At 41.8% G+C, this 16514-nt stretch overlaps 1 protein-coding gene across 3 annotated transcripts in view; it reads right to left on the bottom strand.

The window, feature by feature from the left end:
* Positions 1-16514, bottom strand: part of sox6 (SRY-box transcription factor 6) — a 134527-nt gene that overhangs the window by 76168 nt on the left and 41845 nt on the right. For 2 of the 3 annotated variants that reach the window (XM_037689488.1, XM_037689496.1), the window contains exons 1-2: positions 11462-11778; positions 8615-8825 (exon numbers count right to left, since the gene is read on the bottom strand). In XM_037689488.1, coding sequence (XP_037545416.1) covers positions 8615-8825; positions 11462-11740 — 490 coding nt within the window. In that variant the 5' untranslated portion in view covers positions 11741-11778. Of the gene's footprint in view, positions 1-8614; positions 8826-11461; positions 11779-16514 lie in introns of those variants that run through there. The other variant, XM_037689504.1, reaches the window with a different exon arrangement.

The raw sequence follows: 16514 nt of genomic DNA, 5'->3' as shown, positions 1-16514 counted from the left end.
TATTTTTCTTTTCACTCAGTCTGTTCCCGTCTGCGGGCTACAGAGCTGTACGGACTGCAACCTGCTGGGCAAAGATGGAAAAATGTGCTTCTCGTGAGAGACTGGACTTATTGGCAGCTCCCGATGGCGAAGCTAACAACAGGCGTGCAGCTTTGCTGAGTAAAATAACACCAACACCGAAACAATATCAAATAAATGGGGGGAAGAAGAGCAAAGAAGTAAATAATAAAGCAGAGGTAAAATAAATACTGTCTTGATCAAATAGTCTGCTTTAATACAAACTAAAGGTCTAACAAATCATAATTCTTTTTTTATATATCAGGATAAACCCATTGACTGACCTCTATGAGAAGCAACTGGCAATGTTGCATCATCTCACGTATTAAATGGTCGTCCAGAGCAATCTTCCAGATTACACCGGAGGCTCTGCTTAAGAGTGATGATATTCATCAAATGATTATTATCATTGGCACTCACGCTTTGCAATGCAATAAAACAGAGCTCGATTAATTTCTTTTGACACTTTCATCACACCTCTTTGCACATGTAGCCTTATTGAACAAGGAGAAAGAGAGAAAGGCAGAACAAGTTGTATCACTGCTGATTAAACACACTCTTTGTTCAAGAGGTACCAGGCAAGACGTGCACGCTGGCTCCCTGGAGACAGTAAAAAAAACCAAAAAAACAATGCAAGCATGTTGATAAGTTGCTTCTGCACAAGTTGTCGTGTTCGGTTGCGTCAAGGCGGATCTTTTTGCTGGATGGCTTCCAGAGTAAGCCTGAAATGTGCTCTGAAATCATTAGTTGTGCCACAGACGCTGTGTGTGCGCAAGGTTTGAGTTACGCTCACACTATTTTGATCCTCAGTCAGATGACACCATTTCTTTTGTCCAGATATGTGTGGAGAATGCTTGGGAGCTGAATGCTGCAGCTTGGACAGGGATACTTAGTTGGCACACCAGGTCCACAGTGTAACCAGGATCTCTCTCTCTCTCACACACACACACACACACACACACACACACAGCAGTACACATGTGCACACCTACTCTGCTCCATATATTGCTGTGGAATAGCCCCTGTTCTTCCTATTTCTGACGACCTCAGCACGCTCCTCCTTCACTGCCCTGACTTTGTGCATTTTGTCTGCACATAACGCTTCTCGAGTTTCTTATAACTGCAAAACAAGGCTGTTATCTCCTTCTTCTAGCCTGTATGGCCTAATGACAAATATAGTAGCATTAATGGCTTCTGCATTCTTACATGTCAGCACTGCACAGTCTCTGGGTTCCACCAAAAATTGTGCAAACACAGAACAGCCTGGTCATCATAAATCACCGTTGATTTAAAAATGTTCACATAAACTGTAGCAAACATTTATTTTCATAACTACAAAATGTTTTAAAACATTCTAAAATGATGCTACTTTTTGCATTTCTATGCTAGTCATTAAAAATTCAGTTAACGAGGCAACGTGGGTATACAAGAGTATATAAGGAGTATGCAAAGACAAGTAAGCCTCTGTGTAGCCTTGGCTGTAATTTGTCTCTTACAGACACCCGTTTCCTCCTATCAAGGGGTTCCTGTGCAGCTCGTAAGCCGAGATGACAATGTGAGTTTTGTGCTACGTGGGTGCAGGGGGACACACAACAGCTGAAACATGGGAAGATGGCCCCTGGAATGCTTCACAGCAGTTGCTACTGTTGACTAATCGGAATATGAGAAGTGGGGAAGGTGATCTTGAATGCAAAGAATTGCACATTGAAGAAGCAGCTGCTTGTTTTGTCATCTGAATGACCAAGGCAGCAGAAAGGGTTCCCGTTTTGAAATGGGCAACACAATCTACATCTTAGCTTGTGTAAATTAAAACCTGTGTTGGCCTCCGTCAACCCCACGAGGACAGACTTGGGTAATACGAAGGCTCTGTTTTGGAGCAGATACTGAATGCATAATTCAGCAACGCACTGGGCTCTCTGGGCTGACTGCTCCCCTCGTCGCAGCCACTCCATTTAGCAGTGGGCTCTGATCTCGGCCTGGCAGATGAGCAACTTTGTCACTAGAGAGAAAGAATGGGTGGGAGACGCATTTTATAGGATGAGGAAAAATATCAATCTGGATTGGACGAGTAAAAAAAAAATGACTGTAAACGATAAAGTAAAAAATGACTAGACTAAAAGCAATATCCAGAGAAAAGAGGAAGATAAATTGAAAGTAAGAAACTAAAACGAGGGAGTGAGGGGCTGCGTGTCAGTTCTCTGGAAGTTCACATGTCAGGCTGGCGAGCTGCCCACGGCATACAGCCGAAAAATCTATTCAACGTCGGCTTCGCGGGGAGGAAAGAGGGTTGATTGGCAAAGAGCAGAGAGCCACTTTTGATCATGCGACCTAACAAGCGATTCCAGTTCATGTCTCTTCAGCCTGAACAGATCTGCATTACCTATTCAAACAAAAGTGACAGACCAGAGCACTGCTCCAGTGAGCTGCTTCCCAACACCACAGGCCAAGGCCGATCACACACACACACCCCACTGAAACATACTGTACATACAAGCATGAACACACACACACTGTACATACAGATATATTGGCCGCTTGATCAAACGCTATCAGATTAAGGAATTTGCTCAGACTTGATAGAAACAACAGATTATCAAAGGTTGTTGGGACATAGTGAGAAGATTGACAGATGTTCGGCTTGTGTTTATGTCCTAACAAATAAACGGTCTGAAGCTAATACGGCAAAGAAGGTCGGAGGCAGCGCAGAGAAATGTGTGAAGAATCCCTCAAAATCAGCAGCCAAGGTAACTCGATTTCCAGTCCTCATTGCATATGCATCGAGTCAGAGGCTCATGCTCAGATCATTATAACAAAGATTCCTATTAATTAGGTGGGATAAAGCAGAACCAGATGACATGGCAGCTGGTGAAGAGGCAAGAGGGGGAAAGGGCGGGAACCAAACGGGGGTGCAGAAAGTGCGTCAATATGTTTAGATGTGAGGAAATGTAATTTTTTTATAAAAGAACGCAGAACAGAAGTCAAATGCAAATGAAAAAATAAAATATAAAACATTTTAATGCTGCATTTAACCTGAATAAATGTGCATAAATAATTCTCTTGACACTAACAGCACCTGCAGCCAATTTCCAGGGAGCCTGTGTGTGGAACCAGCAGGAGCTGTGACACTAAGAGGGAATGGTGTTACAACAGAGTCAAGAGTTCATCAGTGCTAATCAGACCATGAGCTTAGAGCTGATCCTATTCTCCACCACAGCTTTCACCCAACCCAGAATCTCATTACATGGCATGTTGTAATAGCGGATAATGACCTGGGGCTACTCACACAATGCAGATCGCACCCCACACTCAACCAACTGCACAGTCATTATATAGTGATAATACACGGCCTCGCCGGGGGGATTACAAATACAAATAAAGATAGGAAGACAGGTCTAAGTGATAACTCAGAATCAAACACAATTCCAACATAAACCCTGTGCCCAAACACAATTAGTCCAGAGGCACACCCTGCTGCTGTGCTGCTCTTTGTCACGGTTAGGTTACCGACACTTTAATGGGGGAACTCTCCCTGTATCCATTAAATATCCTTCTACCTGAGATTTTTTTTTAAAGCAAGTGGCTTCAGTTTGCTTGGTGGTATGGATCCCTTTTGTTCAAGTTTCTTTATTGTCATTCGCATCACATGTGGTTCATGAGGTGGAACGAAATGATGTACACAGGGTCACAGTTACATCCAAATATAACAAAAATATAAAGTGTAAAAAGAAACGGTATATAAGGATCTAAGCTATACTGTAAGTTAAACACTAATAATGTAAAATAATACAGTGTATTAAACAGCAGCCCGAACATGAGTCTGTAGTGAGTAGATGGGTGTGAATACAGAAGCATGAGACAGTCAGCAGCACAGATAAGTCACATATCACCAATGAAAGTGACATTACAGTAATATATATATATTTATATTTTTGCTGAGTGAATTATCTGTGACTCTGTCAAAGAGCTCCAGGTGTTGATTATTATGGTAGAAAACTTACTGTATCCACTTCAACTAGCCTGCATCCAAAAACTTAGATCCTCTTCTTTATCCTCTTAACTTTTGTCACATTTTACAGTTCTGCATCTGTGCTTGTCAGTTTTCTGAGAATAGAAGCCGGCTCCAAAGTTAGGTTTTTGATATTGGTAGGTAATAATACCTATGAGTTATGTGGGAAAAGTCTCCTTTGTCAAATGTCCTCAGGCCGCAACAGTTCACTGTGTTGTTTTCTCAACAATCTCTTTGAAACTTGGCCAGATTGCTGCACTTCTTGACAGCACGTACAGGAGTCAACATAAAAAGGGCAAGAACACATGAGAAGATTTTATAAATTTACATTTTGTTACTAAAGACATAAGAAAAATCCCCAAACTGTCATGTGTTAAAAATCCGTTGTTGTTGTTTTTATTTTCCTTAGATCTCTTATCATATTTAAAAAATAATTTGACTCATCAAACCAGTGAAAATGAATGAGATTACAACTATTTCAGCATGTCATTCAATAATGCATAGATGACAAAAGATACAAAACTGCAGTCTTGGGTGGGTTGGCAACGACCCAACAAGTCAGTACCAAGCCCGAGAAATTTCCTTAAAGCTACAACAGAAGGGTGGAGTCCAATTCCCCGTCCTTGTCTTTGGGACGATCATAAAAACTCAACACTCGAGTATTTCTGTGTTGACTTACACAGTATTGATTCATATTTTAGTACATTATATAAAACTGTTCTAATTGCACGTGAATCAAAGCTAGGTCACCTTGGGTTTTTAAAATGGTAGCAATTTTTCTTTTTTACCCTAATACTTAATACTGACATTTTTAACTCTTGACAAGTGCTGTCTGGAGACTTATCCATAAATAATGCATTTACAATACCTAGTAAATAAACATGGGGCACAATCGTTAGCCCCGCTGGCAACTCGACCTAATAGAGCTTTTACAGCAAAGGTGACTATTCAGCTAAATGCAGCGCTCACTGCTGGGAGGACATTTTCATTCATTAGCACAGTCACATGCACTTAAAGCACTTTAAGGATCAGAGATGGAGAGTAAAGATAGAAGGAAAGAGAGGGTGAAAGGGTAGAAATATAGAGAGATGAAGGAATGGAAGAATTACACCTATAATAATGAGCAATGTATCCATTGTTGTAAAGCATCGCGGTTAACGAGGCAATGTGGACAAATTGAAGCTGTATGAGTAGTACTTTTAATTTTTTAAACCATTCTCTACTTCTCAGTCCTGCAAGATACCAGGTTCATGACATAAGATAAGATAAGATAAGATAAGATAAGATAAGATAAGATAAGATAAGATAAGATAAGATAAGATAAGATAGGACTTTATTCATCCCACTGGAAATTCTTGTGCAGAGTTTCAGTACAAAGTAACATGTACAAGGAATAAAAAAAAATAACAAAGAATATAAAAAATACCAACAATTAAGTTCTAAACAGGTCCAGACAGAAACATTAAAGTCTTTATTGTGGTGCAGGATTAGTTTTATTGTGTAAAAAGTGGGAGGAGTTGAAAAGTTTGAAGGACTTCCTGTGGTGTTCTGTGGAGCACCTTGGTGGTCTCAGTCTGCGACTGAAGGTGCTGTGGTAAGAGTCCAGGGTGTCATGCAGGGGGTGAGACGTGTCCAGGGTGTCATGCAGGGGGTGAGATGTGTCCAGGGTGTCATGCAGGGGGTGAAATGTGTCCAGGGTGTCATGCAGGGGGTGAGACGTATCCAGGGTGTCATGCAGGGGGTGAGACGTGTTGTTCAGGATCTGGAGCAGGTTCTTCAGCATCCTCTGCTCAGACACCTCTGTCAGAGACTGCAGGTCCACTCCCAGAACTGAACCAGCTCTCCTGATGAGCTTATAGAGTCTGTTGGCATCAGCTTTCTTCACCTGCTGCCCCAGCACACCACAGCGTAGAAGAAGATGCTGGAGACCACAGAGTGGTAAAACATCTGCAGCATGGTCCTGCAGACGTTAAAGGACCTGAGGCTCCTCAGAAGAAAAAGGTGACTCTGCTTTTCTTGTAGAGGGTGTTGGTGTTAGCTGTCCAGTCCAGTTTATTGTCTTGCTTTCTAGTTTGGTCAGTTACCTGTTCAACACTGTGAAGTCTGTATGGTTTAATTATTGTCATCTGCACCTGACTGGAAGAGCCCCCCACCCCCACAACAAATCTGCAAATGTCCAAAAAAATAGCAAGCACACAAGTGTATATATATCAGCCAGGTCCCAACACGATGTGCAGACGGATGCAAAGAAGCAAACTGAGGCCTTCAAAGACCATCTACTTTCTTTACACACATTTCTGTGCTGGGGATGCATTGGATCTGGTGCCTATCTGCAGCAGTCATTGTGCAAGAGCCAGGGGACATCCTGGACAGATTGCAAGTCCACCACAGGGCTACATAGACCGATGAGACAGACAACCATTCAGCCTAACTAATTCTCAAGCCATATGAGCAAAATTCTATGGATAACAAGAACCACAGTTCATTTTACTTTCCAATTCAACTCATTTTGCCTCTCTTAAAGAAACGTAATTATCTTGACTTGACTGTGAAAGTCAGAGAAGAATGGCAGCAGATGGTGAAGTGTGTCCTCTGTGTCCTGACCCAGCAAGCTCCACGCAGCAGAATTAGAGACAACAGTAGTTGTGCATGTATAAGCTTCATATTTAGCTTTTGGTTCCTTGTGGCATTTAAAATCATCATTTAGACAACAGCTTCTTCAAAATCTGTGAATGATCTTCAATGGGTTAATCCAGCCATTTTCTTTTCTAACAACATGCCTCTCCATAAACAAAGACATGAGATTATAATTTCTCAAAGGTTGCTGTTAAGTTCTCTGTAGGCAGTTTGGACAAGTCCTCCTCACGCCGTCTTACAGTAATCACTGATCATCACCACTGAGGCTTTCTCAAGAGCTCTCAACAACACAGTAACTCTCAGTTCTTACAGCATGGGGACAGCATGCTAAACTTTGTACGACTCTTGTCTTCTGCTGTGCTCCCTGCTCGCAAGCTCATTTCCTCTAACAAGGGAGAGTGTTTTGGTGGTGATGATACACAGTGCATGAGGCAGACCAAGTCACTATTATTAACAGGAGATTAAAACAGCTGTATGGCACTCCAAAGCCCCCTCTCTTCCATGCACTAACATACGGCTCTGGATTACAAGCTGCACTTGACCATTTAATTTATGGCAACAACCAGCCTTCACCAGCTGGGGCTCATTAACATCATGTCCACAGTTGCTACCAAGAGCATTGACTATCTTGCCACAAAAATCATCTCTGCAAGAAACAAGACTCGTGAAATACTTTATGGTGAGACAGAAAAGTTGTAGCAGAACCAGTTTGTACAAGCAGAACCACAGTAAACCAGACGTTTTTCCTGCGAGATGATTCACATCAGGATTGATTCTAGATTCAGGCCCAAATGCAAGAACTCATCATAGTTTTTGTCTAGTGCAGCATGGGGAAAACCCCAAGCACCTTTATGAAACATTTGAAAGTTTATCAAGCAGTTCAATGCATCTAACTCTGGCATTCTTAATTTCTGATTTTATTTTTGTATAAGTTTCATAACCTTAATGGCACATTAATTAAATTTTCTTTCAAACGTTTGACATAAAGTCCTATTTGCTGTGGTTCAGCAGAACATGGACTGATCGCTCCGACTGATAATATCCAAATAACAACACAAACCATCAGTCAGATGAGGATGTGCTAAATGATTATTGGGTGAAAGGTTCAGTGAGTCTCTGTTACAAAGATCGCCACATGCACACTTAAAAAAAGAAGTGGCAAATTATTTTTAGGCAGAGGTCTAATTTATTCGTCTGATGAAGTGCTTAAGCTAAGAGCTCCCCAGACACTAAATGAGACACATGTGTTCCCAGGGGGGTTTAACATTTGATTGGATGTAGTTATATTACTACAGCCCTAATTAAGAAGGGGGGATGTGTTTCAGCAGCTCTTTCAAATATTTGTTTTTCCGCCATACTCTTGATAGACTGCAGGCTGTAGGAGGGAGAGCCAGACAGGGTGAAATGTTGCAGATATGATGGAAACAGTCTTATCAAAGAGAAAGAATTTCTTCTTCTCAGTGTCTCTGATGTCTTGAGGAGAGATGAACTAATTAGGTGCATTAATTGGTTTAGATCTTTGAGAAGGGCTTGGGTTGTCTGGAGGACCTTAACTTTGATGTGTAACTGCTTGGAGTGGAAATCAGCCTGTGTGGCTAAATAAAATGGAGGTAATGTTCCTGGCATCAGGTCAGCACTATGAGTTTTCTAGTCAGAGTTTGTCTTGGCACTTCTGCAGAGATGCAGCACCACACAGCCAGCCTTTGTGACAATGGAAGAAATGCAGAACAGACTGGAACGACTGGGACATCAGTAATCCCAGCTTGTATGAGTGGGCATGAGTGTTTGAGACAGAGAGGAAAGAGGCAGACAGTCAGGAGGCAAGAAACGTATTAAAATAAAAGGGAACATCAAGGAGGAGGAGGGAGAAGGCATTCCTACACTTTTACTCCACACACACAGACGGGGTCATACCATCTTGCTCTGTCTTTGTCATCTCCTCGAGCTTCTTCTGCTTCAGCGAGTCCACCACATCTGCCAGGCTTCCTTTGCGACGTTCGGGAGTTCCAAACACTGATCCGCTCAGCAGGTCGCTCCTCTCCCGAGCCCCCTCCTCAGGCTTGTGTGGAGAAGTTGAATTGTTCCGGAAGGAGTACAGGGAGCATACTTTATTGCTGTCAGACTCCTGCAGGACAAAAAATTAATAAAAGTTAGCACTGGCAGCAACACGGGATGTTTTTAATGATTAGTGTGTTTTTGTGCTGTCTGAGCTCTTTGAGCGTTTTGACAGTTTTTCATTCAAATGCAGTGATTGCTAGGGATCTTTCAGCTCAGGGCCGATTTAATCATATTAAATGCCTCCTCTCCGGCTTTTATACAACAACTTCTGTGTTTTCAACAGTGCTAGCTGTGCTGGTAAATGAGACATGACAAGTGAAAAATTGAGATGAAATGATGAGGTGCATTTGACATATCCATAATGTGCTCAGCTTTTACTATTCATCTGCACAGACTATACAGAAAAACCTCCCAACTATAATCTCTTAAATTGCTGTTGAGAGTGCATTTGTGTCGGGGTGACTACTGTGTAATTTGTTCATTTTCTAGTAGAGACCTATTCTCAGCTGAGTGCCTCGTGCATTCGTAAATCTGCGTCTTGTCTCGGCTGTTTGTTGTTTTTTTGTCCCACCTGTGCATGGTTTAGTATTTAACTAAGGGTCCTGTCTCTGGCTGACTGGCTGAGTGCTCCCTGTGCACAAACAGAGGCATGAAGAAAAGGGGGGAGAAGAATGGGGGAGGAGAATACTCCGCACATGGGAGTGCAGCGCACAGACCACGGCTGAGGCCTGACAGAAGGTGCTGTTAATTATGGAGGCTGAAAAAACAGAAGGGAGCTGAGAAGCCAGAAGTTGGAGCCTTCAAGAGGGGAACAGCTACATCTGATATAAACTTTGGCTTACCAATTAAAAAGAATAAACTAAAAATTATTTATGTTGAAAAAAAATTCTACTCTTGTTTAACAAATCATATAATCCTAAAATAAAAACTTGGGGAGATCGGTAAACGAGACTGATCATAGTGCCAGCATCTCATCCCTGTGTGGCACATTGAGCTCCAGACTCACAGCGGCTCGCTGGGGGGTTTGGTACCGAGTGGTTGGATGGCACGGCCGAGCGGCTGGATGGCACGGCCGAGCGGTTGGATGGCACGGCCGAGCGGTTGGATGGCACGGCCGAGCGGCACCTCCTGGCCCTGTGTCGGACGGTTACGCAGCAAAGCAGAGACAATGAAGAGCACTCGAGGGGAGTGGAGAAGTTCTGGGTTAATCATCTGGCACGGGTTCAGGGCCCACACAGACGCATGGCACAGCAAGAGAGTCAGGTAATCAGACCCCCCCCCCCATGCCTTCCACCCTGTCATTCCAGCCTCACTTGTTATCGTTCATTTTGTGTTCTTTAACCCACTTCCTCTTACTTTTCCTTTACAATTAAATTTTGTCTCGTCTCTTTTAAAAGAAATGTTAAATTTCTTGACCATATTTTAAAAGGCTTTTGTTAGTACTTATATTAAACAGCTTTGAGCAGGATATTTTTGTTCAGTTTCTTAAAAGCTCACAGCATAGTGTATAAGTTGTACAGAAAAATCAAAGATTTTTCACATTCATGTGGGTTTTTTTGTTTTAGTTATTTTTATAATATCTAAACACCTGTTCTTTTTGTCATTGTTATAATTTGAGAACACAATTTCGAGAGATGCTAAATGAACATGATCTGATTACTTGGATTCAAAGGTCTGAATTAGGCAAATATAAAAAATAATCATGATAGATATTTAAAAACATGTTTTGTAAAATGACTGAAAACAACTAAATTGCTGAGAGGAGTTTAATATTCCACAGGTAACAGGGATTATTCTTTCTGACCCAGCGTTATTTAAACACAGTCTGTTGGATGTGCTGTAACGTTGAGGGGCTCAGTAGCCAAACACAGTTCCTTCAGAGACCCCGTGTTTCTTTTTCTTTTTGTAACCAGGTCTGTCATAGACCTGTCTCCTCCGTCTGCAGCCCACCAGAGCCTGCGCTCGTCCTCGCTCTGCTTACATCAAAGCAGCTCCGTGCTCGGGGTTTGCTGTAGATGTAGCTCTCGCAAAACAAAAATCAAGATTCATGCAACAAAACTGACATTTCTTGAATCCAAAGCACGCATGAGGCTGCACTTCCTTTTCATCTAAAACGTTGCCATTTTGTGTGTCATCACTCAGAAGAGCACGAGATCCTCGGTTTGACCCTGAAATAGCTCACGATGCTTGGCACAGTTTCCTTTCTGAAGATCCCCAAATCCCAGAAGCTCAGCGGCACAGAGACATCACAGGGCTCGAAGGGGCAAAGATGGAGAATTAACTGAGGGTAAATGTGCCTGACACAAACAATGGAAACCAGAGAAGACTGGGTTTTAAAGGGAGGACCGAAACACCGAAGTGTAAGTTTGCGACAGTAATCCCAAGTCTTCTTATTTACACCTAGGACACTTCAAATTCCTTTAGGAGAGGAACAAACTGTTTGAAACTAATATTTTCTGAAAATGTAGAAAATTGTGCTCACTGTTTAAAGATGAAAACAAATGTTTGGTATCAGAAACAAACAGTCTCATCGTCAACAATAATTCAACTATAAGATTAACTGTAACGACAAAAACAAATGAATGTGATCAGGTGCATCTTTAACCTCCACAAACGCGTTTCATAGAAATGCAAAATCCATTTTAAAATATCTAAAATTACTGTCATTTAACAACAAACCTTTATAAAGTGTACAAGTCTTACCATGCACTGCTGTGCTGACACCAGGCTCTCCCAGTCGCTCTCTGCTGGGACGCTGCTGAGCGGCTGCATTTCATCGGGGGCTTTTCCGTGGAGCAAACTGTGCAGGGGCAGCTGTGGTGTGCCGTGAGCTTCTGCGCTCTCGTCCTTTTCCCAAGACAAGTGCTCCTGACCCATGGCATCGTCGCCATCAACCACAGAGGCAAAAGGAGATGTAGCTTGCTTCGAAGACATGACTCTGCTGCAGAGCAATAAAAGAAGAGGAGACGGGGGAAAGTGCATTAAATCAATCAAGAATGAGGTTCAATCAATTTTGCACAAGAGAGAAGATAAAACAAGTTTAAGTGAACACTTCCTTTTACTGTCACCTGTTGCTGCTCCGGTCTGCAGGGTCTTTAATCTTTTGTTTAAGGCACATGGATGAATTGATCTAAGCCTGGAACTTTGCCCAAACCCCAAGACAGGAATTCAGACTGCAGGTCAGCCAATGAATGGGATTGAGTTCCCATAAAAAGTATAAAAACTGATATGACAACTGGTTTTTCAAGAATAACATAAAACATGTTGCTTATTTACTCGAATCCTATAAAATCGTCTTGTATTGTCTGACACTACGAGTAATGTTTGTGTTTTCTTAATTTCACTTTGTCCTTCATACGTCTTCATCAGTTTCCTTGGATGAAGATAATTCACACGGATGTTCTTACAGTTGAACCTGCTTTCCTTTACTGCAATGATGAAACTGAGTTTGTGTCTTTTGTTTCCACATGTCCAATTGTTGAATAATTCCCACTTGATGTGACAGTGGACCTCAGGGTCGAACAAGTGGCACTAAAGAATCAAAGCTGAGACATGCATTCACAAATATCTCAAATACTTTCATGGATATTACAGCGAAGAGTACACTTGATTAATCAGGTGCAAAAAAATAAAATAAAATAAATTCTAATTTTTAGATTTTTGTCTTTGCCTTTTAACAGCCCATTTCTCTCATATACAGTTAATGCAACCGACTGCTGTCTTAGTTTAGTTTTTGTTTTTCACAAATAAAGAAGCTCTTCTCATGCTGTGTGTTGTGATAAATAAAATTAAACACAGTGCCAGGAAATCTAATTGTGCATTTGTTATTAAATGTAAAAGGGGGATATTATGGTCTTCTTATGAATAAAGAGAATATTTAACTCTTAGTCCATTTTTTTTTACTGATCCATTGCTTTGTTTGTTTTGATCAAAGTGGAGGATATTGTCCATTTAAACCATCGGTCTATGTGTGTTTGAAGGGAGAATAAAGGAAATGTGCTCATTGGTGGTTTTTATTTATGTATTTTTATGTTGCAGCAAACTAAGAGTAGTTTTAATAGATTTCATCAGTGATCACCATCGGCCCGTTCTCCGGCTCCATCCACAGGGGTCAGTGTGACAGCACTTTAGTTCAACACCCAACTTGTTGGTGAAGGTGTGTGTGTGTGTGTGGGGGGGGGGGGGGGGGGGGGGACCCGGGGGGGGGGGGGGGGCGGGGGGGGGGGGGGGGGGGGGGGGGGGGGGGTCCTCAAGGCTGAGGCAAACTGTGATGCTATGGAGTCATAGGCAAAGATGTGTTCAACTTTTGGAAAGGATGTTTTACTAACAAGTTTGATGATTTGTGGTCAAGGAAATAAGATTTTACACAGTGCATGCACAAACACAGGTGAAATGTTACCTGTCACTGTTATAGGCCAGTTTCTTCACACATGACTTAAAAATTAAAAAAAATCTAAATAAATGATGCAATGACACATTTAAGGAAAATGAGAAATAAAACAATATTTGCAGGATCAAAAAACCTGGCGCAGCCACTTTGTATGCACAGAGCAGGCATGTGGACTTGTACCTGTCTGCCTGCCTGCCTGCCTGTCTGTCTGTCTGTCTGTCTGCCTGTCTGCCTGTCTGTCTGCCTGCCTGTCTGTCTGCCTGCCTGCCTGCCTGTCTGTCTGTCTGTTTGTCTGCCCGTCTGTCTGTCTGTCTGTCTGTCTGTCTGTCTTTCATTCTCTGCACTTACAAATGTTGTCGTCTGTGTTTTCAGTAGGACTTTGCCCTCAATTTTAATCAGCCATTAAATTGTTTCCTGTAATTACATCAAACAGAAACTGAGCTGAAAATTGTGTACTGTTAATTGAAAATCAAGAGTCGGAGCAAAGTTCAGGACATGCACGTAATGGTAAGTGTAAGTGGAGTGTGTGTGCACGTGTGTGTGTGATGAGAGTAGGCCTATCAGTAGAATCGAACATATTTTTTATTCATGCACCCAAAAAGCTCGAGCCTGGAGCGAATCAAGCGCCTTGTCTTCAGTGAGCGTGAAACAAAGCAGTGCTTTTGTATTACACAGTAAATCAAGTGGTATTATTTTACCACTAAAATATTCAGTCTCTGAGGCACTTTTACTTTGCTCTCCAGCCATCAGTCAAGCTGCTGAGGCGTGAGCGAGTGAAGACGATAGACGAGGAAAGAAAAGGAGACGGAGCAGTGGCGACTCCATCCTCCTGTAACACGTGTCTACCACAATCTTGTTAAAGAATGCAACAGATCTGCAGCAGGCTCCATAACAGTATTTGTCAGCAGGAGTTAATAATTTATTAGTAGCGCTGGGAGGGCTGCGCTCAGGCAGCTAAAGAGTGCAGAGAAATCCTTCTGCCCCACCCCCCATCTCTGACAAGCCCCATACAATGCTACCTCACATTATTGAAAGGGAAAAGGGGAAGTGTGGCAATAATTCTCTGAGAATATGTGAGGGCAACCGTACGGTATTTTATTCCTCATATTTAGAGTGGGGATCACACAACTGTGAGATCTAAAGAAGTGTGTGTGCAATAGATCTGGGCTGACACAACAAAGACTCTTGACGAGGAGCAAAAAAAGAGCGAGGAAGCAAAACTCAGTTGAAGCATGTGGAATTTGATCCTATTTTCTGATGGAATAGCTGTTTACACTGCTGGCCTCCGTGCTTGCAGAATAAAATCAGCAAAACATCCCTGTTTGTACAACTGCAGTGTATTCTTGAAATAACTTTACTCACATTAATAATTTAATCAGTTTTGCAAGAAAATAGACTCAAGTTTTTCTAAACAAAAAAATAAAATGAAAATGGGGTGAAATGATAAGGTAGCTCATCCATTATTGACAATCGCTTCACTATCCACCACTTCCTTATTTTTGTTTTTTCAAAAGACAAAGCCCGAGTTACTTTAAAGACATGAGAGCGGGCCAGATAAGAAAGTAACACGGTCTTTATATAGCTGACAATGTCGTGCACATTTGAAGGATTAGGACTGAAGTTCTCCAGCCAGGGGCTCGTATGGCCTGGAATGCTTCGAGTCATGAATTGTTCCCTGAGATAATGTTTCATCATCGTGCAAAACATCCTCGGCCTAATTGGTAAGTGTTAGAGTGGCGCTGCTCGTCTCGGGGGGCCTTGTGACTGCCGGGCCATGTGTCCCCAGCTATCCCATTTCCTCTTTCATCATAAAAGGGTCTGACCAGTTTGCAGCCGCTGGATCTGCTCTTTCACACTGTTTACCTTTTATAGACAATGGTGATAAGTACCGTCTCCCCCAGCCTGTCCCACCCTCTCCTTGTAGTTCAGTGCTGACGACGTGCACACTCGCGTTTCGATCACCAGCCTCAATGTTCAGAGGAAATAAAGCGATCTATAAAAATTTAGATTGCTTAACTAAACAATAACAAACAGTGTATATGTGTTAGTCTACATGCATTTGTCATGTTCAGACATAAAGATACAGAAATAGGAAAAATTAAATTGAGATATTTATTATCAGTTACACAAACCCAACATGTAAACTCTTTATAGAACAAGTTGTGGTACCACTTTACAATAAGGCTCCCCTTATAGATGGCTAATAAATAGTTTATAGATATGTTATTAATTCCTCAATGAATATTTTATAAATCATTAATAACTGCGAATTATGCATTAATTAAGGGTGACAGAGAAACAAAACTGACCAGTTTCTTGCCTAATTACCTACCTACCTCTTGCCTATTTTTTAGGATATAATATTAGTTGTAAATATTTATAATGCAGTGATAAAATACAATATTATATGATAAAGAATTAACGTATTATTTGGACTATAAGGCACACTTGAAATCTTTTAATTTTATTAAAAATTGGCAGTAAGCCTTAAATCAGGTGCGCCTTATGTATTAATTCTGGTTGTGCTTACTGACCTCAAACCGATGTCATGTGGTTGTTGTGAATGAGGTGAATAAAGTTTGACTTATCTGAATGTTTTGTTTTGTTTAATAATTCGTTTATAATCTGGTGCACCTTATAGTCTGAAAAATACGGTAGTTTACAAATGCTTATTGTGCTTACAAGGTAGTAACTTAGTCTGAAATGTTTAATACCATACCATACCACTTTATTTATAGAGCACTTAAAACAGCAACAAGGCCAACCAAAGTGCTGTACAGACAGAACAACAGGTAACACACAAAGCAACATACAAAATGAGGTAAATCAGAATATAGACATAAAAACGATGCAGATAATGACGACAAACCAGTGTGGAGCATACAGGATCAAAACACAGATCATCTGGTGTTGAAAGCTACTGAATAGTAGTGAGTTTTTAAACGGGACTTGAAAACTGAGAGGGAGGGGGCCTGTCTGACAAGCAGAGGTAACTCGTTCCAGAGTCTTGGTCCTGCTACAGAGAAGGCCCTGTCACCTCTGCGCTTAAGACGAGTTCCTGGAACTGTGAGGAGCAACTGGTCCGCTGACCTCAGGGAGCGTGGTGGGACATACGGTTGTAGCAAATCAGAGAGATAGTGGGGGGCGGAACTGTTCAGTGATTTGTAGACATACATGAGTATTTTGAACTGGATTCGAAGGTGAACCGGTAACCAGTGCAGTGAGGCCAAAACTGGTGTAATGTGCTCTCTTTTGCCTGTACTGGTTAAAAATGGGGCTGCTGCATTCTGGACCAGTTGTAGTCGTGCAATGGAGGTCTGACTGATACCAAACAGGAGTGAACTGCAGTAATCAAGCCTAGATGTA

Source organism: Nematolebias whitei, chromosome 2 (assembly GCF_014905685.2).
Source record: "Nematolebias whitei isolate Nwh7 chromosome 2, NemWhi1, whole genome shotgun sequence".
NCBI lineage: Eukaryota > Metazoa > Chordata > Actinopteri > Cyprinodontiformes > Rivulidae > Nematolebias > Nematolebias whitei.
The sequence above is the reverse complement of the archived record's forward strand: the minus strand, read 5'-3'. Positions and strand labels throughout refer to the sequence as shown.